A 26391-nucleotide genomic window follows, 5' to 3' on the forward strand; every position below is an offset into this window, starting at 1 on the left:
TAGAAGGGCGTCTTGTTCACAGATTCCAACATGGTTTTAAAGAAGCTTTTTCATTCCGAAAAGGTTCCTGTTCGGCCAGCAACAAGCCTGGGAAACACAGGCGCGGAGGCTGAGGAACAGTACCTGTACGCGGCGGAGCCCAATCTCGACACCGCCGGGCTTCCATCGCCTGGTTTTCCCTCGCCAGGCTTTAGACCTGAACAGTCGTTTGATGTGGATCATCATTTTGAGCAGATCGAGAAGCAATTCGAGGACTTGCACGACCAGCTAGACAGCCGGCCACACACTTCTCTATCCGGGCCGTTTGCGCAGGCTCACCTCTCTTCCCAACCGCTTTCCAATGGCCGGCATGTCGACCTACTGGATGCGCTCGCTAGATCTCAGCAGCATCAGGCGCCTACCTCACAAACCTTCTCGCCGCCATCTAGTCCCTACAACGAAGATATCGCTGAGCGGAACATGACCAGATTCCTCCGAATCCAACACCGAAAAGGATATGCCAGCTCCCGAACACTGTCCGCGCTGTACCAAGAGGATGTGGCGGACCGGAATATTGCAAAATATAGTAACCCCATACGTTCGCTGTCGAGCTTGAGTTGTCGGTCTTCTCCTGCGGCGCCTGGAAGGGTTCGCAGCCCGGAGGGCTCCAAGCGTAAGCCTTGGAAGCGCACCACAGGGAAATCTAGCTGGACATCGGAGGAGGATTTACGGTCGAAATCCCGTGCCCGAGCTGAGGCGACTGCCACTTTATCCTCCGGCCATCTTCGGGTCCAGAAATCTGCTCCTAGTCTGTCCACAAGCGAGAGCTCTGCTGAAGAGGATGCTGTGCCGGACCCCGTGCAGCGTCTGGGCGTTCCTGCTGCATATAAGCAAGGGAAACGGTGGAGCAATACTCCATTACCAGATAGTCCCACGCTACCCGTTCCAGTGAGCGGCGGTGGTGGGGGTGGTGGTGCTGCCTGTGAAAGTCCCGTCATCCCAGGTCGACCACCTGCTCTCACTGCGCGAAGCTCTTCCCTAAAAACGAGAACTCTTGCTCCAAGAACTCTTGCTCCACCTTCGTCTCCGGGAGCGAGCTCCAAAAAGAACGTGCGAGAGCTCTCGATCAATACACAATTGGCGGCAAAAGGCCGAGCAAAGATAGCACACAAAGCCATCCAGCCCCCGACGCCTTCCAATTATGAGATAAAACGGGCTCCCAGCATTGCAGAGGTCATGGGCAGTCCGCTTCCAGAGCCCAGTCCCTCATCTATATCTCCGCGCTTCAAGGTCTCGGAGATGATGGATCTGTTCAATAAAGCCTACATGTCCACTCAGGCCGTCAGCCCTCATCCAACCTACGAAACACTCCAGGATGCCATTGTGCGCGAGATCAATTCTCACGAAGCCTTCCAGCGCGTGCCCGTTCCGACTGCTGGCCCACCATTCACGCCGTCGTCAGGACAGGACTCGTTTGCCAAGGAAAACCAGCTCTCCAAGCTGAGGAACAAGAATTCGTTCAGGAAGCACAGGCAAAACCCCGAGTCCCGCCGGAGTATCTCTACCATCCTCCCCTCCAAGGTCCTGCGCAAGGTCTCTGCCTCCCCAGTGGCAGCACGCCGGAGACACACCGATGCACCACCGCCATCACCAGGCCTCCTAGCCGACATCCAGAATCCCACTTCGACAGAATCCATGGCCCCTCGTCCGGCAACGGGAGACCAGCTGACGTACATGGACGTCCTCTTCCGCGCTAGCAACGACAAGCCATCAACCTCCTCTGGCCCCAAACCCACCTCCACATCCCGCAGACGCGGCGGCTCCGAATCCACAACTGCCAACCTCTCCTCCATAGTGCGCACCATACCCGACACCACGCCCCACACCCCGGGCACAGTCTACTGCCTGCAGGCGCACTCCACTCCCTCAAAGGACAGCCAGACTAGCGAAGACTCGGACGACGAGATCATCCACCTCCCCAGTGTGACTGGCCTTCCGCCACCGCGAGTACAGATCGAGGGCGTCGACGAGAACAACGTCCGCTACGTGATCGATTCGGCTTCACCTGTTGACGCACAGAAGCTCATGAGCTGGCCGCAGCGTGCTCGCCGGGATAGCAAACCGAATAAACCCTCGAACACATCCTACCAGACCAGTCTGTCGCCTCTGTCTCGCGCCCGGATGCAGCTCCGTGCTTCTCGCTCCGTCGACACTTATTAGTCGGTGTTTTGCTTCCTTTGATTCCTGCATATAATCAGTCTCAATCATATCTCTGAACTGGATTGAGAACCCCCGTCACATGATAATGATGCTTTCATGATACCAGAGAGAAGAACAAAAGTCGATCTGCTCTATACGCATTCGTTGCTATCAGTCTCTTTTCCCTCTTGCCTGCTCTTTAGCTCTCTCGTTCCTTATTTACCTGACAAGCTTGACTCGTTTACACTCGTTATCTTCCGTCCCTTTTTCAACCTCCTGTATAATTACCACATATACCATACACGCATTTACACTGTCTCCGTCTGTCTCTGTGCCAACTTAGGGCCAAAAGTCGTTTTTTCCCTTGTGTTCGTGTCGTCACCATATTCTTGTTACTGTCCTAATATCTATCTATCTATCGGGGCTGTGTATTGTTCAGGGACGAAGATTTTTGTAAAAACAAAGCATCTGTTTTCTTTTTGGGCTTGTACAAACTTCTTCTTATAACGTCTTTTTCCATTTACTTCTTTTCTACTATGTATTCCCTTTCAATTCGATAATACCTCTCTTATATATGTGTATTTCTTGGAGAATCTTCATGTGCTTGCCAGACACCTTTTTTTCCACTAGCCAATCCTCTATTGTTCTCGCCCTTTCTACCAGTGTTCCTGACTCAGGCTTGTCGGTACTTGTCTAACAATTTGGATGAGACAGCTAAACTATGCTGGACTTATTTACTGGAGCAGTAAGAAATTGATAAGAAAAGACGTGAATCATTCTTCTCATAGTCACATTTCCTCACCCCTCCTCCCGACCCAATTCCCCAATTCCTAACTCCACGGCCATGAAAAACAAATTACGAGGTATCTTGGATGGGACTCCTTCAATCACAAGACGGACAATCAATGCAGGGCTTTCGACACATCTTTCTATCCCATGGAAGGACTCTGTCTAGTCCCAATATGACATTGCACCTGATGGGAAATGGAGTGAGATTTGCACGCAGGTTCTGACAACCGACAAAATAGCTTAGTAGGAACCTGATGGAAACAATATGTTAGCGTTGCTACAGCAAGAATGAGATGGAAAATTGACGTACGACCAAACATGCACCATTTTTCGGCCAATCGACCACACTTGGGGTTGAGGCATTTGGTAACACCGGGCTCGATCCCTTCGGGCTGCTCGAAGGGGATGCAGAGCGACTTGGCACCCATGCTGGGGGCCTTGGCGTCCTCGGCCTCGCCAGAGTCTTCCTCTGCCTTACGGGCACTCATATCCTTGATCTGATCCTCGCATTGCTCAGTTCCGCAGAAGGGAATAAGAAGGAGATTCTTCTCATTCAGCGCAGGGGTGAACAAGTCCCAGTCGGTGATCTGCTTGCGGTGAGCGCGGAACTCTGCATCGGCGCGCTTGTACAGATCGGCCTGGATTGTCTCCAGCAGAGCAGGGACCGCGGTCGCCAGCTCGGGGATCGGGATCGAGCTCTTGCCCTCCTTTCCGAGAATATCACGGCGCGCAGCGGTGACGAAGTGGCCAGCCGACTCGCCAGGGCCGAATTCCAGGCGCAGGGGCACACCGCGCAGCTCGTACTGGTTGAACTTCCAGCCGGGGGAGTTGCTGCTCTTGTCGCTGAGGACACGAACACCAGCTGCCTCGAGAACGGCAACGAGGCCATCCACCTCGGCATAAAGCTTCTGACGGTCCTCTTCGCTCGTCTTGGCCGTGATGCCGACGGGGATGATCATGGTCTGGACCTCTGCCACGCGAGGAGGCAGGACCAGGCCGTTGTTGTCGCTATGTATCATGACCATGACACCAATTGTACGGGTCGACAGACCCCAGGAGTTCTGCCAGACGTACAGAGGGGGCTTCTGCTCGCCAGGCTTAGCAGAGGGGTCTTCGACAGTAAGACCGAACATGCGTGCGAAGTTGGTCCCCAAACCGTGGGAGGTACCACCTTGGATACCACGGCCAGTGGCGGGGATGTAGCCTATATACAAGTTAGTTTGACGCCTCTTATTCTTTCAAGGGTAAATAATTACCTTCGACCGTTGTAGTGTAAAGCCCTCCTGCGAATTTCTCTTTGTCGGTCTTCTGGCCCTTGACGACGGGAACAGCGAGGAGCTCCTCGTAGATCATCGCGTAGTAGTCGAGAATCTGCCGAACCTCCTCCCGAGCAGCTTTCTCAGTCAGATGGGCCGTGTGACCTTCCTGCCAGAGGAACTCGCGGGTTCGCAGGAAGGGCTGGGGGTGCTTGAACTCCCAACGCACCACCGAGTTCCACTGGTTCAGCTTCAATGGCAAGTCTCGATGACTTCTTATCCATTTAGCATAGTAGGGGTACATGACCGTTTCCGAGGTGGGACGGATGGCAATCTTTTTCTCAAGAGGGGTCGAGCCACTGTATGTTTTTGTTGTCAGCACAATGGCCTTAACACGGATGAAAAAGAGAACCATACGCATGTGTGACCCATGCAACCTCAGCAGCGAACCCCTCAATGTGATCCTTCTCCTTCTGCAGCACATCCTCCGACACGAACAGAGGGAAAGAACAATTCTTGACCCCAATTTTTTTGATCCTCAAATTAAACCACGTCTGGATCTCCTCCCAGATGAAGTAAGAAGCGGGCTGGAGCAGATTAGCCGAGTGTGTCTCTCTCCGACCAAGAACCATGACACACCTTCAGGATGAAGCAGCCCGAGACATCGTAATAATCCAGCATGTCGCCTTTCGTGAGTACCTTCATATGGAGATCAGTTTATATTCTGTCACGCGAGCGACCTGAGATTACCTGTTGGTACCAGCTAGGGAAATCCTCGCTCTTGGAGGCATCAATACCGATCAAGGCAGCATTTTCAATCTTCTTCTTGGCAGGCTTGGAGGTGGCCTTCTTGGACTCGTCTTTGCCAATCCCCTTTTCCTTCTTGCCCGCTTTGTTCGCCTTATCGGCAGCCAGCTTCGCGGCCTTTGCAGCCTTTTTGGCAGCGTTCTTGGACTCGCCCTGAGGCTCGGCAGAGTTCTCCGAGCGGACCGGCAGAGAGATGGGCGCAGCGTCCGCAGGGACAGAGGCGTCGGTAGTCTGGCTAGCCATGGTGAGGGCGAGGTGTGGTGCGAAGCAGGAGAGCGAACAGGATGACTCCCCACCTGAGAAATAAATGTGGGATAAAACACAAGGGCCTCACCGCCCGGGCAAAAATCACCCCCCAATTATTCCCCCCAAACCCGAAAGCACAGCTCGGCCATCACACACTCTCGCTACATTTCCGTCATGGCTGGCATCTTTGAGGCTCCGCGGAATGCGGATACTCTCTGTGAGATATTCTTTTCTCTGCAATACTTGCAGCATTGGACTAACATCTCTCGCACACAGTCTTGGGTGGACAGAAAATCAGCGGCGCCGATGTTCGCGAGCAAAATGGTATGTGGGATGAGTGTCGAGCTTCTGTGGCGGGTTCGAAAACTGATCTCTTTGTAGTCCTCGCGACCCAGGCCATTTCCAATGTCATCAAGAGCTCCTTCGGTCCCTCGGGTCTGGACAAGATGATGGTGGATGACATTGGGGTATGAACACAACAAACCTCTCCCTTCCCCGCGGAGCTTCGAATCTGTATCTGACTATTGCTAGGATGTAACTGTGACGAACGATGGCGCTACGATTCTGTCTTTGCTGGATATTGAGCACCCTGCGGGCAAGATCCTGGTGGACTTGGCGCAGCAGCAGGATAAGGAGGTACGGGGGGACAATCTACACCTGGCTTGAGGATCGAGTTGCTAAACTTTACTAGGTCGGAGACGGTACCACCTCGGTCGTCCTCATTGCTTCCGAGCTTTTGCGAAGGGGGAATGAGCTGATGAAGAACCGGATACACCCCACCACAATCATCAACGGGTACAGGCTGGCTCTGCGGGAGGCTGTGAAATATATGAACGAGAACATCGCAACCAAGGTGGAGCACTTGGGCAAGGACAGCTTGATCAACATTGCGAAGACGTCCATGTCGAGTAAGATCATTGGTTCCGATCCCGATTTCTTCGCGAATCTTTGTGTGGACGCGATGCTACTGGTCAAGACGACCAACCAGAGGAATGAGACCAAGTACCCAGTCAAGGCTGTGAACCTGCTCAAGGCTCACGGTAAGAGTGGAACTGAGTCGGTGCTCGTCAATGGCTATGCCCTGAACTGCACGGTTGCCTCCCAGGCCATGAAGACCCGTATCTCCGATGCCAAGATCGCCTGTCTGGATATGAACTTGCAAAAGGAGCGGATGAAGCTTGGCGTTCAGATCACCGTGGAAGACCCTGATCAGCTGGAGAAGATTCGCGAGCGGGAGGCTGGTATTGTCTTGGAGCGGGTGGAGATGATTCTCAAGTCCGGTGCCAACGTCGTCCTCACGACCAAGGGTATCGATGACATGGTTCTCAAGCTGTTCGTTGAGCGGGGCGCGATGGCAGTCCGCCGCTGCAAGAAGGAGGACCTGCGACGCATCGCCAAGGCCACCGGTGCCACTCTGGTCAGCACTCTGTCCGACCTCAATGGAGATGAGAAATTCGAGTCATCATACTTGGGACACGCCGAGGAAGTCGTGCAAGAACGGATCTCTGATGACGAGTGTATTCTTGTCAAGGGAACCAAGGTCCACACTTCCGCCTCGATCATCCTTCGGGGCGCAAATGAGTTCAGCTTGGACGAGATGGAACGCTCTGTCCACGACTCTCTGTGCGCTATTAAGCGGACTCTGGAGAGCGGAAGCATTGTGCCTGGAGGTGGTGCCGTGGAAACAGCTCTTCACATCTACCTGGAGGAATTCGCAGTCACAGTAGTAAGTTTCTCTCCCATTTGGTCTCTGATGTCTCCTTTCTAACATTCGCCATCCACAGGGGTCTCGGGAGCAGCTCGCCATTGGTGAATTCGCCCAGTCCCTCCTCATCATCCCCAAGACCCTCGCCGTCAACGCAGCCAAGGACTCATCCGAGCTAGTTGCCCAGCTCCGTGTCCGTCACGCCCTATCACAGCGTGCGGAAGAAGGCGATGCCAATGAGGAAGAAAAGGCCATCGCCAAGAGGAAGACCTACCGCAACTACGGCTTGGACCTGATGAAGGGCCGCGTCCACGACACCTTGAAGGCCGGTGTCCTTGAGCCCAGCATGAGCAAGATCAAGCAGCTCAAGAGTGCCGTCGAGGCCTGCATTGCCATCATGCGCATTGACACGATGATCAAGCTGGACCCGGAGCAGAAGCAGGATGATGGCCACGGCCATTAGGGCTACTGCGCTTTGTGAATTCCCCAGCTAGAAAAAAAAATGATAATTCGAAGTTTCATAGAAATGGACATGGGTGGTGGTGTCCCATTGCATCTGTACGTACTGACTGCATTTGCACCTCGTAGAACTTCAATAGACCGTGAGCTGGGTCCTCTATACAACAACATATCCTCACAACGCCAATCATGTCACCCTCGCTTCTCTGCCATCAGTCGCCGATACTCCTCGACAATAGTCCTTCTCTCCCCAGCCAATTCCTCCCGACGCCTCAAACTCCCCACGGCAGCAGGCACATTCGCAACATCGACCTTGGCCCCGCCGCGCACTTTGAATATCTCCCTCGGTTTCGTAAGCTGCGGCGGCGCCTGCACAACGTCAAACGGATTGGCCTTGCGCTCGCGGTCCCGTTTCTTCAGCTTCGCCCATGGATCCGGGTCATCATCGTCGCTGACATGGCCCCCCATCTCATCATCCCCGCCAGCAGCAGTGCGGTTATTCTTACCCTTCTTTCTCTTCTTCCCAGCAGCAGAAGCAGCGGCCTTCTTCTTCTTCCCCGCCCCAGCTTCAGCCTCCCACTCCTTCCATAACCGCAACTGTTCTTCCATCTCCGACTCGCGTTCTTCTCTCTCGGCCTGCTCACGCTCCCGGATCCGCGCGTCTTCCTCGCGCCACCCCTGCTGGAGCCGCCGTAAATGCTTCTCGTGTCTCGTCTGTCTATCCTCGCGCATCTTGCCAACTCCGGGCGCGATTGATTTTTTCATAGCAGACAGTGGGAGCGTGCGGTCTACCCGTGCCGCGAAATCGGAGAGCTTTTCACCGGGTAGGATCTTGGGCATTTCCTGCGCGGACACGGTGTCTTTGGTCTTGCTCTTGTCGGCTTCATTTTTGGTATCCTCTCGCTTTCGCTTCTTGTTGTTTCCTTCGGAACCCTGAATATTGTCTTTCTTTTGTTGTTGTTGCTGTTTCTTCCCTGTATCTAGCCCGGACGGCGTGCGCTGACCGGTCGTTTGGAACTGCATGAGTCGACGGAATGCTTTCGGGGTATCATCTGCCAAGTCATTTTGGCGCTGTCCCTTTGCTTTTTTGGACTTTTTGGTGTTCTCCGACGTTTGCTCTTGCTGGTTCTTCTGCTGCGTCTGCTTATTCTTTGCTGGCCCGCCTTTCTTCAGTTTCGGGTCGCGCACGGGAAGAGGTTTGGCGAGCTCTGTTGGTGGGAGGTTGAAGGTTCTGCAGATTGATTTGGATTATTAGTATTGATTTGGAGACTACAAATCTCTTTTTGACTCACGTCTCGTCATTCTGGCGGCGCTTGTGCTTGTGAGGCATGGTGGATGTGGTTGGGGGATGGAGGTCAGAGGTTGGAGTTCCGCAACTTTTTTTTCTCGGGGCGAGCGGTATCTTATCGATCGCCAGCCAACCATGGACAGCTCTCTATACTCTACCAGTTGAGACCTCGATAAACAATTTGACTCAAACATCTATTCAATTCAAACTCCTGGCCCTAGTAACACCTCGCTGAAATTCGAAAACACGCAAATGCAATCCATACAAACCCGAAGCAAACAAAATGCAGACAATAAAACGGGTATGCCACGCTAACAAGACAAAGTACCCTCCGAAGCGCCAGACAATGCTCGCGAGAAATCAATCAGATATACCCCGAAAGTGCTAAACAGGGAAAACAAACAAAAACAGACAGGAAGATGGGAAGAAGTTAATCGTCCTCATCGTCGTAGGGATCTACCGTAGCCGCCCAGCCACACTGCCAGCGTCGACCCTCTCCCTCGCCACTAGTCCGAAGCTCGCGAGCCTCAGAGCCTTCGCGCCAGCATCGCGCACTGTAATCATCGCTCACGGTGATAAGCTCTCCGTCAACCGTCCACGAGGCCCCCGTGACTTCTTTCTGGTGGCCTTCGACCAGCGAAGTGCCGGATTGATAGATTGGGATGGTGTCCTCCAGTCGTCCGGAGAGGCCAACTCCAGAATTGGTGCGGCGAAGGCCAGACCGAGTCGAGAAAAGAGACGGCTGGCGGGGAAGGTCATCCGCCGGCCTTTGAATAGGCGAATCTAGGTACCGCTCATCGGTGGGGAAGAGCATAGCGCAATGATCGCTACTGCCGACAGCCAGCATCTCCGGACGGTCATTGGCCGCCTTGCGCATAGCGAGCTTGACGTAGAAGGAAGAAACTTGAAGACGTGGGTGGCGGAAGCCATACAGAGGCCCGAGGCCTTCTTTATCAGCGCCTCCTGTACGCCGCGGACGGTTGTTGTTTAGTGAGAGCTCAGGCGCGTGTCCCAGTACCAGATGCGAAGTCGCGTATGCATAAACTGTGCCATCACGACAAAGCGTGTACAGTCTCGCGCCATCGCCACCGAATGCCATCGAAGTAAGACCAAACCGACGGTATTTGACATGGCTGTCCGGCTCCCGAGAGGTAGACACGGGAAGGACGGGTCGACCGCGCCGGTTGTTATGCGCCGTTCGCAAATCCCAAAGCCTTACACTTGCACTGGCCTCTGATGCAGTCACGAAGAGGTTTTCACGGCCAGAAGGCAGAAAGGCAAGAGAGGTGACCGTGATATCAGAGCGGCCAAATGGAGGCGGGTCATTTTTATCCAACGTCTGATTCTGGGGAGTGGAATAGGAGTGGGCTCCATGGATCGTATTCAGGACATGAGGATAGATCACCTTTGGAGCGGTGGCCATGGCAGAATGATCACCCTCAGATTCCAGGGAGCACTGGACTTGCAACGAAGGTCGCTCAACCCCTTTGCAACGAAGGTCCCAGATGTTGACATTCCCGTCCCGACTGCATGTCGCAAGAACCTTGTTGTTTGCAGCCGGCTGGAACTGGACCCGTTTCACGGATGAGACATGGTTTGATAAGCAGTAGATAGGTTGTTGCGTGGTCATATCAATGACCAAAGATGTTTGGTCTCCGGAGGCGGTCGCCAACAACATATCATCCGACGAGAATTCAAGATCCATGACTGAATTCATGTGAGGACGAAAGCCAAGGTACGCCTCAGAAAAGCCGCGCGCATCATCTTTGGACGAATCTAACAACCGAATGCCGCCTTCCTCGTCACCCACCGCAACCAGCGAATTGGCTGATATCAGTGTCAGCAGCCAGTCATAGAAAGCTGGGCTGACAAAACTTACTATTGCATGAAGCATTGCAAAATGGGAGAGCCAGCGATCCTTCGTTAGCATAGCTCGCGCACGAGTGACGATCCTCCGGTCGCGAGTAAAAATTCGATGTTAGATCTTGCCAGCCTGGAAGAAAATGAGATTGAGATCTGTAATATGGATTGAATTGGGCACCAACCAGCTCCTGAGTTGGATCGTATGGTCACCCGGTTCGCGCGTGCGCCTAGCACACTTCGCATATACAGGGCACCGGATGTCTGCAATGCTCGGGATCGGCTAACAGGTGAAACAGGCCGAGGAAGCTTTGGAGGGCTTGGAGGGGTTTGAGCCAGTTGGCGACCCCGAGAAGCCACATCAAAGTCTGGGATGAACGTCTTTTGTTCATTTTCATCTCCCGTTGGGGATATCAGACGAACTTTCTTCAAAGGCGACGACTGCAGAGGTGATGCCGTCGAGGAGAACGAATGCTTTCTTTTCCTGTTAGGAGTTCGTGGCAGATCTGGAACGCCATTCTGAGGACTCCTAGTGCTACCGGCTTTGGACGTTCTAGTAAATGCTGGACCCAAACGGTTGACTGCGGGGGAATTCAAAGTCCTTAAAGCCTGGCGATTGGTCTTGACGCTGCTCCCATTATTGCCACTGTTCAGCAGAGACCGCGGAGTGAAAAACTTCCTAAAGGATCGGGGGGTGACGGGGGGTGGCTTCCTGAGCTTCCGTCGGGTACCAGCATCGGAAACTACTGAGGGTGGGGATGATGGGAGCTCCTGGGACGGAGCGAGGATAGGTTCAGAGCGTGGTACCTCTGGGAGACCGGAGCCCAGGTCCATGGTGAGCCTCAAAGCGACAAAGAGTGACTGGAGGTGGGATGCATGGGGAGTGAGAGGGAAAGAAAAAAAAGGGACACGACCAGGAGGGCGGAGTTGCAGCACGTCGCGAGTCCAGGGCGTGTTCGTGTCTTGACGCGGGAAGGGCCCATTAAGGCGCGGACCGGCCATCGCGCAAATACTTACCCACCGCTTGGTTCACCGCCCACCCGCTCATCGGACCGGCAGATTTTTGATTTTCGCTTTTTTTTTTTTTACTTTGGTCCGCTAGACATTCCACGCCTCGGCCTCGCCTGCTCATTATGGCGCCGATCAAGCGGAAAGGGAATGCCCCCGAGGAAACGGCTACTCGTCAGCCTCAGAAGCGCGCTAAAGTGGGTGCAGATGAGCGCAAAAAGGATCAGAAGAAAGAAAAAGATGGTCCGACACCGAAAGCTTCAGACCTGTCTGTGCTACGGGAGGATGAACCATCATTTCCCCGTGGTGGTGGCAGCGTCCTGACGCCATTGGAGCGCAAGCAAATTCAGATCCAGGCGACCAAGGATGTCCTGTTTGAACAGAAGGGACCGAAAGGACCGAAGAAGCCAGCCGGTGTACTCGAAGATGCCGACGAGGACGACGTTGAAATGGAAGACGCAGAGGATACTGCGCCTGTTACGAAAAAGTCGCGGAAGAAGAAGACAAAGGGAAAGAAGGATGCCGGCCAGGAGCCCGCTGAGAAGGAGGATGTCCGCATTGAGGGTCTGACCTTTAAGGTATGAGAATTTTATTCCAATGGCAGCCTGGACTAGCCATGCTTACTTTTTTTATTTCACAGCGCATTGTTCCTGGGTCTATGATTCTTGGTCAGGTGTCGAGTATCAATGCCCACGATATTGCCTTGTCCCTCCCCAACAATCTCACTGGCTACGTCCCTCTCACCGCGGTCTCGAAGGGCATCGAACAAAAGATTGAGAAGATGCTTAACGACGAGGAGGGCGATGATGAGGAAGAAAGCTCGGATGAGGATTCTTTGGAATTGAAAGACTATTTCTACCTGGGTCAATATTTGCGAGCATTCGTGGTGTCCGCCGGTAGCAACACCAATGAGACTAGCGGCAAAAGCAAGAAACGCATTGAACTGTCGGTTGACCCTAGACAAGCCAACACCGGTCTCTCCAAAACCGACCTGGTTGCGAACTCCGCTGTTCAAGCATCCGTCGTCAGTGTGGAGGACCACGGCTTGGTCATGGACCTTGGCATCGAAGGCTCCGTGAAGGGCTTCATGTCCTCCAAGGAAGTCGACCCTCGAATTGAGTATTCGAGCATCAAGGAAGGATCCGTTTTCTTGTGTATGACCACAGGCCAGAACACCAGTGGCAATGTTGTCAAACTCTCGGCCAATCTCCAATCTTCCGCCTCGATCAAAAAATCTCACTACCTCAGCTCCGCCCCTACCATCACTTCTTTTCTTCCAGGCGTTGCTGCTGAGATTCTTTTGACTGAGGTTACGTCACATGGAATGGCTGGAAAGATCATGGGCATGCTGGACACCACGGTGGATTTGGTTCACTCTGGCGCCAACGCTGGCAAGGATGATTTGGAGAAGAAGTTCAAAATTGGTGCCAAGATGAAGGCCCGTATCATTTCGACATTTCCATCCGCGGAACCATTCAAAGTTGGGTTTTCGATGCTGGACCATGTTCTCAAGCTGTCGCCCGATGCGCATGGCCCTGGTTCGTCCGACGATGCACCAGCTATCTCCGCAATCGTTTCCGAGGCCAAGGTTGTAAAGGTCGACTCCGGTCTTGGTGTCTATGTTCAGCTCGACGGAACGGGCCACCTTGGGTTTGTCCACATTTCTAGGCTATCAGACGGCAAGGTCGACTCTATCTCCGCTGAGTCGGGCCCGTACAGCGTTGGGTCTTCCCATGAGGCCAGAATCGTCGGGTACAACATGCTCGATAACCTCTACCTCCTGTCATTCGAAAAGACTGTCATCGAACAGCCCTTCCTTCGCATTGAGGATGTCACTGTTGGCGCGACTGTGAAAGGAAAGGTAGAGAAGATATTGATTGGTCCTTCGGGAATGGATGGATTGATTGTTGGTCTGGCGGATGGGATTAGCGGACTTGTGCCTTCTATGCACTTTGCAGATACCCAGCTTCAGTTCCCAGAGAAGAAGTTCCGGGACGGCATGAAAATCTCGGCCAGGATTTTGTCAGTCAACCTGGAGAAGCGCCAGATTCGCCTGACCCTGAAAAAGAGCTTGCTCAACAGCGAATCTGCGATCTGGAAGGACTACGAAGGCATTGTTGCTGGGTCTCAATCCCCTGGAACTATAGTCAACCTTCAGACACACGGTGCTGTTGTTCAATTCTACGGCTCTATTCGTGGCTTCTTGCCCGTGTCGGAGATGAGCGAGGCTTACATCAAGGATCCAGCCCAGCATTTCAAACTGGGTCAAGTGGTCAACGTTCACGCACTCAGTGTGGACGCATCAAAGGGCAGACTTACTGTGTCGTGTAAGGATCCCTCGACATTTACAGAGAAATACCGCAAGGCATTTGAAAATATCCACCCCGGTCTCCTCGTTACCGGAACCGTGTTTGAAAAGTCCAGCGACGACGTCCTGCTTAAGCTCGACGACTCAGGGCTGGTCGCTCGTCTGGACGCTCAGCATATCATCGATGGGTCGCCGTCCAAGCAGAGCTCAACTCTCTCCAAGATTCGAGTTGGACAAAAGCTGAACGATCTTCTGGTTCTCGATATCCAGCGTTCCCGCCGTCTCATCAGAGTGTCTGGCAGAGCCAGCCTGAAGAAGGCCTCCAAGGGCAAGACCATGCCCAGCCAATTTGATCAACTACAGGAGGGTTCCACAGTCACGGGTTTTGTCCGGAATATCACTCCCGCTGGTGTGTTTGTCGAGTTCCTCGGTGAGCTCAATGGTTTGGTCCCGAAGCGTCTCATCGAAGATGCCAACCTCTCGCAGCCCCAGTTCGGCCTGTCGAAGGGACAAACCGTCTCTGTAACAGTCCACTCCTTGGAACTTGACTTGCAGCGTTTCATCCTGAGCATGAAGCCTGTTGAAGCCACCCGTGCAGGCCCTAAGCAGAAAGCTGCGCCTACTGATGATGTCGTCGCAAACCCCGCTGACGACAATATCAAGACCATATCCGACTTCACGTTCGGGCGAATCGTCAAGTGCAAGATTGCTTCCGTTAAGGCCACCCAGATCAACGTCCAATTGGCAGACAACATCCAAGGTCGGATTGACGTTTCCGAGGTCTTCGACAACTGGGAGGATCTCAAGGATCGGAAGCAGCCTCTTCGATTCTTCCGTCCCAAGCAGGAACTCTCTGCTCGGATCCTGGGCATTCACGATGCTCGCAACCACAAGTTCTTGCCTGTCAGCCATCGCACCGGAAAATACCCAGTGTTCGAGCTCACGCTCAAGCCGAGCTTCTTGAAAGCAGCCAATCCAGCTCCGCTGAACCTGGAGCAAGTTAAAGTCGGCTCGTCTTGGATGGGCTTCGTCAACAATGTTGCCGATGACTGTCTCTGGATCAACCTAACCCCCAACGTGCGAGGCAGACTTCGCTTCATGGATGCATCGGATGACCTGTCTCTGTTGACGGATGTGGAGAAGAACTTCCCCATTGGATCTGCCCTCAAGGTCCAAGTTACTGCTGTTAACCCTGAAAAGGGCCACCTTGATCTTTCCGCCCGCCAGGGCTTCGACAAGCTCACCTTCGGAGATATCACCGTCGGCATGATCTTGCCTGGAAGAGTTACCAAGGTCACCGAGCGCCATGTACTCATGCAGCTCGGTGAGGGGCTTGTCGGTGCCGTCAATATGATTGACCTCGCCGACGACTATTCCAAGGCTAACCCGACTGTCTACCACAAGAACGAGGTGCTTCGCGCCTGTGTGGTTGCCGTTGACAACTCAAGCAAGAAGATTGCCTTGTCGCTTCGGCCTTCCAAGGTTCTCAGTTCATCGATGCCAGTCCAAGATCGCGAAATCACCTCCTTGAAGGAACTGAAAGTCAACGATGTCGTTAGAGGCTTTGTGAAGAAGATTGCAGACTCCGGTCTCTTTGTTACCGTGGGCAACGATGTGACTGCCTACGTTCGTGTGTCCGAGCTTTCGGATTCATACCTCAAGGAATGGAAGGATTCCTTCCAGGTGGACCAGCTGGTCAAGGGCCGGGTCACTCTGGTGAACCCAGAGCAGGGCAAGCTGCAGATCAGCCTGAAGGAGTCTGCGCTGGACCCCAACTACAAGACTCCGGTCCGGCTTGGAGACCTCAAGGTGGGCCAGGTGGTGACGGGTAAAATCCGCAAGGTCGAGGAATTCGGCGCATTCATCGTCATTGACCGCTCCGCTAATATCAGCGGTCTCTGCCACCGCAGCGAAATGGCTGAGAAGCGCGTTGAAGATGCTCGGACTTTGTATGACGAAGGCGACGCCGTGAAAGCCAAGATCATTAAGATTGATCGTGAGCAGAACAAGATCTCGTTCTCACTCAAGGCCTCCCACTTCCAAGATGAGGTTGACGAGGAGAATGACAGCGAAGACGAAGAAGATGGTGTGAGCATTGACGGTCTTGGCGGTGTCGAGGTCGGAGACAGCGACAACGAAGACGAGGATAGTGATGATGATGTGTCTATGGGAGGACTCGATTTGGAAGATGACAGTGACGAGGAAGCCTCGGACAGTGATGAAGATGTGCCGATGAAAGACAGCAAGCCCACCAAAACTGGAGGACTCGGTGCGGCTGGCTTTGACTGGAGCGGCAACGTCCAAAATGATGAGGCTGAGGTCGCCGCCCCAGACAGTGATGAGGAGCAGACGAAGAAAAAGAAGAAGAGCCGCAAGCCCGAGATTCAAGTCGATCGCACCGGCGATCTGGATGCCAACGGCCCACAGTCTGTCGCGGATTACGAGCGTCTTCTTCTTGGCGAGCCTGACTCGTCGCTTCTGTGGCTGCAGTACATGGCGTTCCAGCTGGAACTGGGCGAAGTCGAAAAGGCCCGCGCCATTGCCGAACGTGCGCTGCGCACCATCACCATGGGCCAGGATGCCGAGAAGCTCAATGTCTGGGTTGCACTGCTGAACTTGGAGAACACCTACGGCAATGATGACAGCCTCGAGGACGTCTTCAAGCGCGCTTGCCAATACAACGAACCGCAGGAGATTTACGAGCGGATGATCAGCATCTACATCCAGTCCGGCAAGAACGAGGTATGCACCGACTCCTTCTCCGCGTACACCCGCTCCCTACGGAATTCACTGCTAACGATCATACTCTACAGAAAGCGGATGAGCTCTTCGGGGCAGCTCTCAAGAAGAAGATCTCCACCCAATCCCCCAAGTTCTTCCTCAACTTCGCCACTTTCCTCTTCGACACGATGGCCGCACCGCAGCGTGGCCGGGCTCTTCTGCCACGCGCCATTCAGTCGCTGCCAAAGCACACTCACGTCGAGACGACCACCAAGTTCGCACAACTGGAGTTCCGCTCCGCGAACGGCGACGTGGAACGCGGCCGCACCGTGTTCGAAGGCCTGCTATCCTCGTTCCCCAAGCGCATTGACCTGTGGAACGTGCTTCTCGACCTAGAGACCAAGGCCGGCGATGCGGAGCAGGTTCGCCGGCTGTTTGAGCGGGTCCTCGGCCTGCAGAGCGGCAAGAAGGGTGGCGCTGTTATTAGCGTAGACGAAAGCAAGAAGCTCAAGCCCAAGCAGGCTCGGTTCCTGTTCAAGAAGTGGCTGGCCTTTGAGGAGAAGCGGGCTGCTGCCGGAGAGGGAGATGAGAAGATGGTCGAAGAAATTAAGGCGCGCGCTGCGGCGTATGTCAAATCTCTGCAGAAGGAAGAGGATGAGTGAGTGGCTCTTGGCTTGCTACTCTCCGACCATACCAAAAAAAAGCGTGGGTGTTTCTGGCCGTTGCATGTACATAGTCCCTTAGCATATATTTTCTTCTTCTTTCGTATCTTCCCAGTTTCCTACTGCAGTAGTCAACCATATAAATGATCGCTGGCCCTATCCGACCACCGCAGTCAACCACACGCAGACTTGGTTCGTCCCCGAGGGTTTGGCCGGTCACGTTCCATGGACCCAGCCTATCAGGACCGCGGAGTCGAGGCATGCTTTGCAGAGCAGATCATGGATAACCCGACAAACAAGACGGACGAAAAACCTCATAAGAATGGCGCTGTATTCCCTTCCTCAGCATCATCATGGCGCCGGCTGTGCAGCAATTACCGCCGCAGGACTCGTCGTCGACGACTTGTCTGCTCGAGTTCCCCTTTGACACCTATACAGACGTCGTCGATGAACATCCCTCGGAGAGAGAGGGGTTGGAGGGCGAACCTTCCAGTCGAGGGCGCCAGGCTTGGACTCCCTCCCTGGAAATTGGTTATAAGGATGAGCCGCCCTTGCGGCAGATGCCCTCGCAGCGGTGTCGATGGAGGCGGTATCTGGGCCGCGCATGCTGTGTCTTCTTCGTTTTGCTGTGAGTACCGAACTAATTCCTTCCTGCGCTTCCTCGCAGGAGAAATAAAAATGCCACACAACTAACAATGCAATGATCAGAGGCATCATCCAATTTATCTCCCTCGCCTGGGGCATCGTCCTCGGCTTCTTCCCAGACGAATACGACCGCGCAGCGCAGCACTGGAAGTATATCGACGACGGCCACATCGTGGAGGATATCTCGCACTGGCCGACGGATATCTCGCGGGACATCATCCCCGTGGCATGCCACTCGCACAACGACTACTGGCGGCGCGTCCCGCTGTACTCCGCCCTGCAAGCCGGCTGCATCGGCGTCGAGGCAGACGTCTGGTCCTTCGACGAGGACGAGCTATACGTGGGACACACGCGGTCCTCGCTGACCTCCCGTCGCACCCTGCGGTCGATGTACGTCGACCCACTGGTCACGATTCTCGAGCACCAGAACCCCGTCACCAGGTTCCAGCCGCGAATCGACGGCCGTCCGCTGCATGGCGTCTTCGATACAGATCCGTCCCAAACGCTGATCCTGCTGGTTGATTTGAAGACTAACGGCGCAGCTACCTGGCCGGCTGTCGTGAAGGGGCTTGCACCGCTGCGCGAGCGCGGCTATCTAACCCATTTCAATGGCCGCGAGGTCGTCCGTGGTCCCATCACTGTCGTCGGAACGGGAAATACGCCCTTTGATCTCGTCACGGCCAACTCGAGCTACAGGGATATTTTCTTCGACGCCCCGCTCGACAAGCTAATCGACGATAATGACAATAGCAATGACAATACTACCTCGTCGGCACAAACCCCCTCAGATCCCTTCGTGACAACGCGCTCCCTGGACTACGACCAAGGCATATCAGGCATCCCGGCCGTGATAACAGCCAACACATTCAACACCACGAACAGCTACTACGCCTCGGTTTCGTTTAAAAAAGCCATCGGCTTCCCCTGGCCATTCCATTTCACGGAGAGCCAAATGACCCGTCTCCGGAAGCAGATCCGCGTCGCGCATGCGCATGGCTTGAAGGTGCGGTATTGGTCGCTGCCCAGTTGGCCGCGGAGCCTGCGTAATCATATCTGGCGCATTCTCGTGCAGGAGGGCGTTGATATATTGAATGTTGATGATTTGGTCGCGGCTACAAAGGGGGATTGGAATATTCGTGTTTTTGACTGGTGGCTTTGATTGATCTAGGGGGATGTATCCCAGTCTTCTGTTATGGATGATGCATGATCTTACTGCTCGGGATTGGGTTCTTTTGTTTCTTGCGTTATTTGGTTTTGATTAGATGGGCGTGGTTGACTGAGACTTTCTTTTTTTTTTGATATCCGTGATACCTTGGGTTTATTTTACGATAAACTACGACATTGACAATAAAATGATATTCTCATGCCTCAATGAATTCCATGATATGCTGGTGGGATGAAGATGAAAGTGAAATTGTTGCAATGCATGCATGCAGGTCATGATAACCTATCCCGATCGCCGTCGTCGGCCAGCACTTGGCACTTATGACTATATTAGACTCCACAAACTCCCTCTCCAGCAAGGCAATCCCGAAGGATGGTATGAGGCTTGCACAGAACAACATCGTTGACAATGCTCCGAAATCAAAACAATTAAATGCTAGACAAAACAAAACACAAATGCACGTTCCAAAACCATAGATAGTGGAGGAAATGAGAGCCGAAGCCGCTTGAAATTGGACCACGTATCGTGTTTCTCATCGCTTTGAGCTTTGGACACTCCTTGTTCTCAGCCCTGCGTCAGAAGTTGGGGTGGAGGGGGGAAGAGAGAGAGAGAGAGAAAGAGAGAAAGAGAGAAAGAGAGAGAGAGAGAGAGAGAGAGAGAGAGAGAGAGAGAGAGAGAGAGGAAATAACAGAGATGAGATCATAAGCTAAACAGGGCTTCCTCGCCAAACTCGCGCGCCACAGTGCCCTCCTCGCGGAGCAGTCCGCCCAGCCAGTGCTTGGCGGTTTCGAAGTCCTTGGCGCCGAATTTGACAAGCACGAACCCAGCACGCACGCGCGCCGCGGTCCAGGTGACGTTGGAATTTGTGCTGGGCGAGGACTCCGGTTCAGAGGGCGGTGCGGTTGCCGACCAATTCCGGCTGCCGATGCGCGGCAGCGAGGTGAATTGGTGCATGAGGAAGGAACCGAGATCGTCGTATACTGGCCCGGACAGGATCAGCGTGCCAACAACGCCATGCGGCCGTGTCCGTTCCTGGAGGATGTTCATGGGCGCCAGGCCGGCCTGCGGCGGCGGAGTGTCAACGCGGCCGGAGTGGCTGTTGCCACGGGGATCGGTGGTGGTACCCTCCTCCTCGTCGTCTTCTTCGTCTTCATCTTCGTCGCTGTCGAGGTCTTCGTCCTCATCGTCTAGGATGACTGAATCCCGGAGTAAAAGTCGGCTTTTGCCCGTCTTCTCGTCGGTGGCCCAGACCTCGTTCCGGCCCCGCCAGGAACGAAAGTTCCAGTCCTCGCCGCGCGACGTGCGGCCCTGTGTCACCCAGTCGAGTACGCACAGGCTGCTCCGCTGCTCGCCCTTGGCGGCGGCATCCACGGTAAAGGTCTGTATTTGGGCGTAGCGGCTGTATTGGAAAGGCACTGAGGGGTCCGGCAAGTAGCACAGGGCCGCTTGGCGGCCGATGCGGACGTTCAGGGTCTGTTGGCTCATGTCGGAGAGGTGCTCGTTGGCGGGCATTTGTTTGCGGTGTCCCTTGATCACATGGGGCATGTTGCCGCGGTTGTTGGGGTCCGTTTTGAATATCTTCGTGCTCCCTTGCGGCGTGGTCACAACCATCCTCGTCTTCGGCTCGAGTGTGATCGACACCTCGATGTGGTCACCCGGCAGAAGCCCGCCGCCGTAGGTGAGAAGATAGAGGTGCACCGGCCGGGAGGGACTCTTCGACTCCTCCGAGGCCGGTCCATGGCCATTGCTGCCCGCGAATCCCGGTGCTCGAGGGACTAGCTTCAGCGGGTATTTGTAGGTGAGGGTGGTGAGGGTGGGGTTGGCGGGTGGGAGGAGGGACAGGACCACGGTGCCCTGGCCGGGCTTCGCAATGGAAGACTCAAAGGGCGAGATGATAGGCATTGCCGGTTGTCGCATGGTGGGAGAAGCAAACGGGGAGTACTGGACTAGGGGAGGCAAGTCCGAGGGGTTATGAGGCGATTGTCAGAATCAGCCAAAAATGGCGCAAAGGGCAACGGGTTCGTTAGGTCATGTGGCGGTCAGCAGCAGAGCATGATGCTGTGCAGAATGTTCAGGATTACCCCAGAGTGGTGTCTGGCGGACCTGGTGTATATACCACAATAACTATAATACCATGCATTAGTCACACGGGGGGCATTATTAACACGGGGGGACGAATGGCGTAAGTATATGCGGGCTGGAGTCAATGGGCCTTGGTGTCCCTTGTGTCCGTGATGCCGAGTGGATAGACTCCGGTTCAAGCGGGGGCTCTGATGTCGCGAGCGTCCTTGGCTCGTGTCTAGGGAGCCGTTGAAGCAGTTTCTATTACGGCATCTCGTCGGACTTGTGGCCCCGTGATCCACGCCAGCCCCAGCCAGACCCAGCCAGACCCACCTGGAACGGTATGCTTACTGGTATTGATGCCAGTGAATACAGGCACTTGCAGTTAGGCAGTTAGGCACTCAGGCACTTAGGCACTCAGGCACTTAGGCACTTAGGCACTCAGGCACTCAGGCACTGAGGCATCACCACACGATCGCGTCCCGGACTCAGCATCCCCCCATCCATGCTGATTGCCTCCCCCCTTCCTCGTAGCGCTTCGTTTCTCGCGTCTGATCCACTTCTGGTTCTGTATGCCATGAATGCAGGATCTTCTTGAACTCACAGCATCCCGATTATACCACTCCTTCCGGACCTTGACACGCGCGGGTCTGTGATTCCCCCAATCCTCGCGAAGCCACCCACGCGCGTCCCGCCCGCAGCGCGGATCACTCTTGATTTCTGCAACACATCTCCACCATCAAGACACTGGCCTGCTCGGCATATTTCGTTCGCTAGTGCCGACCGTCACCCTCTCGTCCTCACGACACGATTTATCTTTGCACCATGGAGGTCGATCCCGCCGCAAGCCCTGAAGCAGGATCAACGACCCCCGCCCAAGACAGACGCAAGTCCGGACGCGCGACGCGGCGCCCTGATATCTTTTCCCAGAGTTCCCATTCTGCTAAACGCAAGCGAGGCGAGCCCCATGGTGACGATGATTCGGAAAGCGACGACGCGTCCGAGTCGGACAGTGACGAGGCCACCGACGAAGACGCGGACGAGGAGGAGTTGAGAGAAAAGCGCCGTGCCGCACGCAGAAGCATCACCAAGAAGCTATCCAACCCCAAGAAATCCCATGCGGCAAAGAAACCCAAGGTCAACGCCAACGGACTGGCACGGCAGCTGGCCTTCCGACCGGCCAATGGCCGACTCCCTGGATCACGTCCCAAGAAAGCGAAGCCTCGTCCCAGTCTTGCGGCTGGTGAGCGTGGGCTGTTTGGTATGTGGCTTTTTGGCAACTCCATACATACATCCTGGCTAACAGTGTTGGTTTAGCGGAGGTTTTTGGGAAGAGCAACAATGCCGATACCGCTGCCGCTCAGTGGCTGACGCGATACCAACGCCACAACGGACAAGGCATGCGCGACTTGATCAACTTCATTCTACGATGCGCCGGAGCCGATCTCGAAATCAGTGAGGCGGAGGCGGCAGATGCAGACAATGCTCCGGACCGCATCATGGATTTGCAGAATCTATACCAGGCACAGGGTATCACCGAATATCCGCTTGTATCCAAGGCGAAGAAATACCGAGCTTTCCAGCCGCTCCTTGAGGAGTATACGGTCGCGCTCATCCAGACTTTCCATCACTCATCGGTTCTCTACACGGATGACGCCCTGCTCGAAAATATTCACGTCTGGGTATCCTCCATGTCCACCGCCGGTTGTCGCCCGTTTCGGCATACGGCGACCATCATTGCTCTGGCAATCATGAATGCCTTGTGTGATATTGCTCGGGAGGTAATGACGACCGTGTCCACCTCTCGCAAGCAACTTGAGAGCGAAAAGAAGAAAAAGTCCGTGAACAAAGGTCGCGTGGACGCCATCCAGAAGGCTGTTTCCGAGGGTGAGGAGAAGACTGAGCGACTCGACGAGCTCCTGCAGGATTTTTTCGACACCGTTTTCGTCCACCGCTATCGGGATGTTGATGGGACGATCCGTGCGGAGTGTCTGGCGGCTCTGGGCCGATGGATTCGCACATACCGCGAGGTCTTCTTTGAAGGACAATACTTGCGCTATCTAGGCTGGACTCTTGCGGATGTGGTTGCGCAAGTCCGGCTTGTGGCCCTAACGCAATTGCTGCCCCTGTACGAGAATAGAGATAACATCGGCGGTCTTCATTCCTTTACCGAGCGCTTCCGCCCACGGATCGTTGAGATCGCTGTCCAGGATGCGGACATCAATGTGCGTGGGGTGGCCGTTGAGCTGTTGAATCATTTCCGCGAAGCCGGATTCCTTGAACCAGACGATATTGATGCCGCTGGCCGGCTGGTATTCGATATGGATCCTCGCATCCGGAAGACAGCCGGTCGCTTCTTTGTGTCCAACGTGCAGGACGCATTTGAATCAGTCACCGAGGAAGTGGAAGATGAGGTCACCGAGATGTTTCCCGACGACGATGAGGATGACTACGAATCACCGAAACGGGCATGGATCAAGTTCAAGTGCCTGGTCGACATGTTTCAGGCGTACGACCAACAGGAATCCGAACAGCAGCAAGGACGAACCTCGGCGCGTGACTCGCTCTCAGGCGTGCCGTTGGACTCACGGTTTGTCCTGGCAACGGAGGCAATTTATCCCCATATGGAGGACCTCTCTCAATGGCAAGCATTGGCCGGTTACCTGCTCTACGACCACTCCCAGATTGCCGACAATCCATCTGAAGATGACACGACTGGAGTTGTGAGAAAATTGTACAAGATGCAGGAGGGCCAGGAAGCTATCCTGCTTGAGGTTCTCTGCGCTGCCGTGAAGCTCCGAGTTCTCGATGTTGCCAAGTCCGATATTGACAAGCGAGGACGCAAGGTGAAGGCCATGACAGCGAAGATTGCTGAGCTTCAGGAAGAAATCTCCCACAGCTTGGCACAGATCATTCCGCAGCTCCTCAACAAATTCGGATCTACCCCAGAAGCAGCCTCTGCGGTCTTGCGATTGGAGCATTTTGTCGACCTGGACGCGATTCAAGACCTCCAGAAAGACGCCACGGCCTACTCGTCTTTGCTGAATGATATTAACAAGCAATTCCTCACACATTCGGACCAAGACGTGCTGGCGGAGGCAAGTGTGGCTTTTCTCCATGCCAAGAGCTCCGATGAGATGCGCGAAGCGCTAGAGAGCAAGATTCAGGAGCTGTGGGATGATATGGTGGAGGCGCTTGGTGCATTGTCCCGGAAAAAGGAGGTCCAGGAAGGAGGATCCATCTCCGACCCGACCCTCACGGACTTGACCAACACCGTCACGCGCATTTCGAACCTTGCTGGCATCACAGACTGCACCAGCATTCTTGAAACGGTCCCTAGCACCCGTTCAAGGTCCAAGAAGGACCACCCGGAAGCCCCCTTCAATATACTCATTCACCTCGCGGGGCGTGGCGTTCTCAAGGACGATGAGGATGAGGAGACGGTCCAGGCGGAGGCAGAGCTTGTGACGAGCAGCCTCCGAACCTTGCTCTTCTATTTCATGTGGAAAGTGCAAGCGCTAGCTGCTGCGTTGAATGACGGTAAAGCATCCTTCACGACATCCTATTTCGAAGCCCTCACCAAGGGTCGCGAAATGTTCGCGTCCACCCTCACCAAAATCATGGAGAAGCGTTCTGGTCTCGATGAGCTTCGGTTCACAGCTACAACCACCTTTCTGGACCTGCAGACATTATTCAGCACACTCCGCAACGTCGGGCAGGGCAATGGCAACGATGAAGACGTTGTCTTCCAGACTCAAAGCCTCGTCCATGAAATCGGACATGACGCCCAGGCCCTTATCACCAAAATCCACAGCATCGCCGAACGCACCTTCGCCAAGAAATCCGGCCGAAACATTGATCCTGCAGACGAAGACGCCCCGGAAGACGACCCTGAAGATGAAGACGAAGCCAGCGACGAAGACAACGACGAGGCAATGGCCAACGAGCGACTCCGCAGCAACATCGTGGCCGAACAGCGTCTGTGCGAGCTAACCGGCAAGCTCGTCCTCGCCATCATTGCGCGCATCGTCGACGCCTCTGGTGCCAAGCGCGGCTCCCTAAAGAAGCGCCTGCTGCGCAACAAGACCGCGCTGGGCCAGAACTACCGCGAGGTATTGTCGTACCTGGAAGAGCGGAAACCGCGCAGCGCGCCGAAAAGCAGAGCGAAGCAGCAGCCCGCCAAACCTGGTACCACCGCAGGCCAGCAGACTGGCAAGACGTCTGCTATCTCTGCCGAACTTGTCGGAGACGATGATGATGAGGAAGAAGAGGGTGGACAGCCGGATCTCATGGAAGAAGATGACGAGGATGATCTGCGCGCTCGCGGACTCGTTGAGGATGATATCGACCGTGCGGACGATGACATCGAAGACTTGAATGCTCTAGCCGCTGACCCTGACGAGGACGAGGACGAGGTCATGGGTGACTGATGCTTTCTCTAGCTCTCTCGGTCATATTTATTCTCCTTTGTCCCAAAACTTTTCCCCATCTGCCTTATTTGCAGTTATGGAACCCGCGACCTGTGTGTATGCTATGAGATCGATCTCTTTTACGGATTTTTCTTCTTATCTTCGATATCTTTTTGCTCTTCTTGCTTATTATTTATTACCTTATTCTGATGCAAATCTATTCCCCCTTTGTTGCTGTATCTCTTTCTTTCGTACTGGCATAGATAATATTGCTTGCGCTGAGATTGGTTGTGCTTCTTTTCCCCTTGTTATAGACTGCTCAATGCTGTTACAACGAGATGCCGCGGTAAAGCAGTGTCTGCAGATTTGCGGCATGTCTTGCTGTTCGAGTATACAGCCACACAAAGTGACATCCACAATCAGTCTACTGGAAACGCACTACTCGAAATACAATTCTGCTGTGTAGGACATGGCACTTTTCCTGGCTAACTGCGAGATGACACAAAGCTTTTCAGGGGGAGGCGCCATGGGACCAGATCATCGGCGATGTAGAAGAGCAACATCTTTGCAGACATCTCCAACGAATGGGCCGCCATTGCCAATGGCAGAAGCGAAGGGGGAGGAGTTCCTCGAGAGGGCCCAAACCCCACGCGAGGAACACCAGACGGGAAGGGGTTGGGGGAAGGGAGGGGGGTGCATTAACATAGGAGAGCAAAGGACCGATCCTGCAAACAAATACGCCTGTGTATGAGGATGCTAAAGGGGTGGGGGGATACATGATGGTGAATCTTGTTTATCGTGAGTGAGAAACAAACAGGGAGCAA

The 26391-nt window shown here is 54.3% G+C and overlaps 8 protein-coding genes across 8 annotated transcripts; 4 read left to right on the plus strand and 4 right to left on the minus strand.

Moving 5' to 3' along the window:
• Positions 1-30: 30 nt before the first annotated feature.
• Positions 31-2199, plus strand: N7510_007691 (uncharacterized protein; the record flags this gene model as incomplete). Its single annotated transcript, XM_056979616.1, has 1 exon — positions 31-2199. One exon carries the CDS (start codon positions 31-33, stop codon positions 2197-2199), a length of 2169 nt encoding a protein of 722 aa, XP_056832659.1.
• A 1008-nt stretch (positions 2200-3207) lies between these two features.
• On the minus strand, positions 3208-5273 carry N7510_007692 (proline--tRNA ligase; the record flags this gene model as incomplete). The annotated part of the gene is made up of 6 exons (XM_056979617.1): positions 3208-3218; positions 3278-4171; positions 4224-4582; positions 4641-4810; positions 4863-4922; positions 4974-5273. The coding sequence occupies 6 exons, from the start codon at positions 5271-5273 to the stop codon at positions 3208-3210; spliced, it is 1794 nt and encodes a 597-aa protein (XP_056832660.1).
• Positions 5274-5450: 177 nt separating this feature from the next.
• N7510_007693 (chaperonin-containing T-complex alpha subunit TCP1) lies at positions 5451-7444 on the plus strand (the record flags this gene model as incomplete). The annotated part of the gene is made up of 6 exons (XM_056979618.1): positions 5451-5493; positions 5553-5600; positions 5658-5743; positions 5808-5912; positions 5968-7002; positions 7061-7444. 6 exons carry the CDS (start codon positions 5451-5453, stop codon positions 7442-7444), a joined length of 1701 nt encoding a protein of 566 aa, XP_056832661.1.
• A 188-nt stretch (positions 7445-7632) lies between these two features.
• Positions 7633-8770, minus strand: N7510_007694 (uncharacterized protein; the record flags this gene model as incomplete). Its single annotated transcript, XM_056979619.1, has 2 exons — positions 7633-8671; positions 8733-8770. The coding sequence occupies 2 exons, from the start codon at positions 8768-8770 to the stop codon at positions 7633-7635; spliced, it is 1077 nt and encodes a 358-aa protein (XP_056832662.1).
• A 388-nt stretch (positions 8771-9158) lies between these two features.
• N7510_007695 (WD40 repeat domain-containing protein) lies at positions 9159-11422 on the minus strand (the record flags this gene model as incomplete). Its single annotated transcript, XM_056979620.1, has 3 exons — positions 9159-10555; positions 10608-10721; positions 10774-11422. 3 exons carry the CDS (start codon positions 11420-11422, stop codon positions 9159-9161), a joined length of 2160 nt encoding a protein of 719 aa, XP_056832663.1.
• A 299-nt stretch (positions 11423-11721) lies between these two features.
• N7510_007696 (putative rRNA biogenesis protein RRP5) lies at positions 11722-19091 on the plus strand (the record flags this gene model as incomplete). Its single annotated transcript, XM_056979621.1, has 4 exons — positions 11722-12174; positions 12237-16646; positions 16718-17283; positions 17996-19091. 4 exons carry the CDS (start codon positions 11722-11724, stop codon positions 19089-19091), a joined length of 6525 nt encoding a protein of 2174 aa, XP_056832664.1.
• A 705-nt stretch (positions 19092-19796) lies between these two features.
• Positions 19797-21014, minus strand: N7510_007697 (urease accessory protein UreD; the record flags this gene model as incomplete). The annotated part of the gene is made up of 1 exon (XM_056979622.1): positions 19797-21014. The coding sequence occupies one exon, from the start codon at positions 21012-21014 to the stop codon at positions 19797-19799; it is 1218 nt and encodes a 405-aa protein (XP_056832665.1).
• A 969-nt stretch (positions 21015-21983) lies between these two features.
• Positions 21984-25588, plus strand: N7510_007698 (cohesin subunit IRR1; the record flags this gene model as incomplete). Its single annotated transcript, XM_056979623.1, has 2 exons — positions 21984-22419; positions 22476-25588. 2 exons carry the CDS (start codon positions 21984-21986, stop codon positions 25586-25588), a joined length of 3549 nt encoding a protein of 1182 aa, XP_056832666.1.
• Between the last annotated feature and the right edge of the window lie 803 nt (positions 25589-26391).

The sequence above is a fragment of the Penicillium lagena genome, assembly GCF_028827675.1.
Source record: "Penicillium lagena strain IBT 129212 chromosome Unknown utg000005l_segment0_segment0, whole genome shotgun sequence".
Taxonomy (NCBI): domain Eukaryota; kingdom Fungi; phylum Ascomycota; class Eurotiomycetes; order Eurotiales; family Aspergillaceae; genus Penicillium; species Penicillium lagena.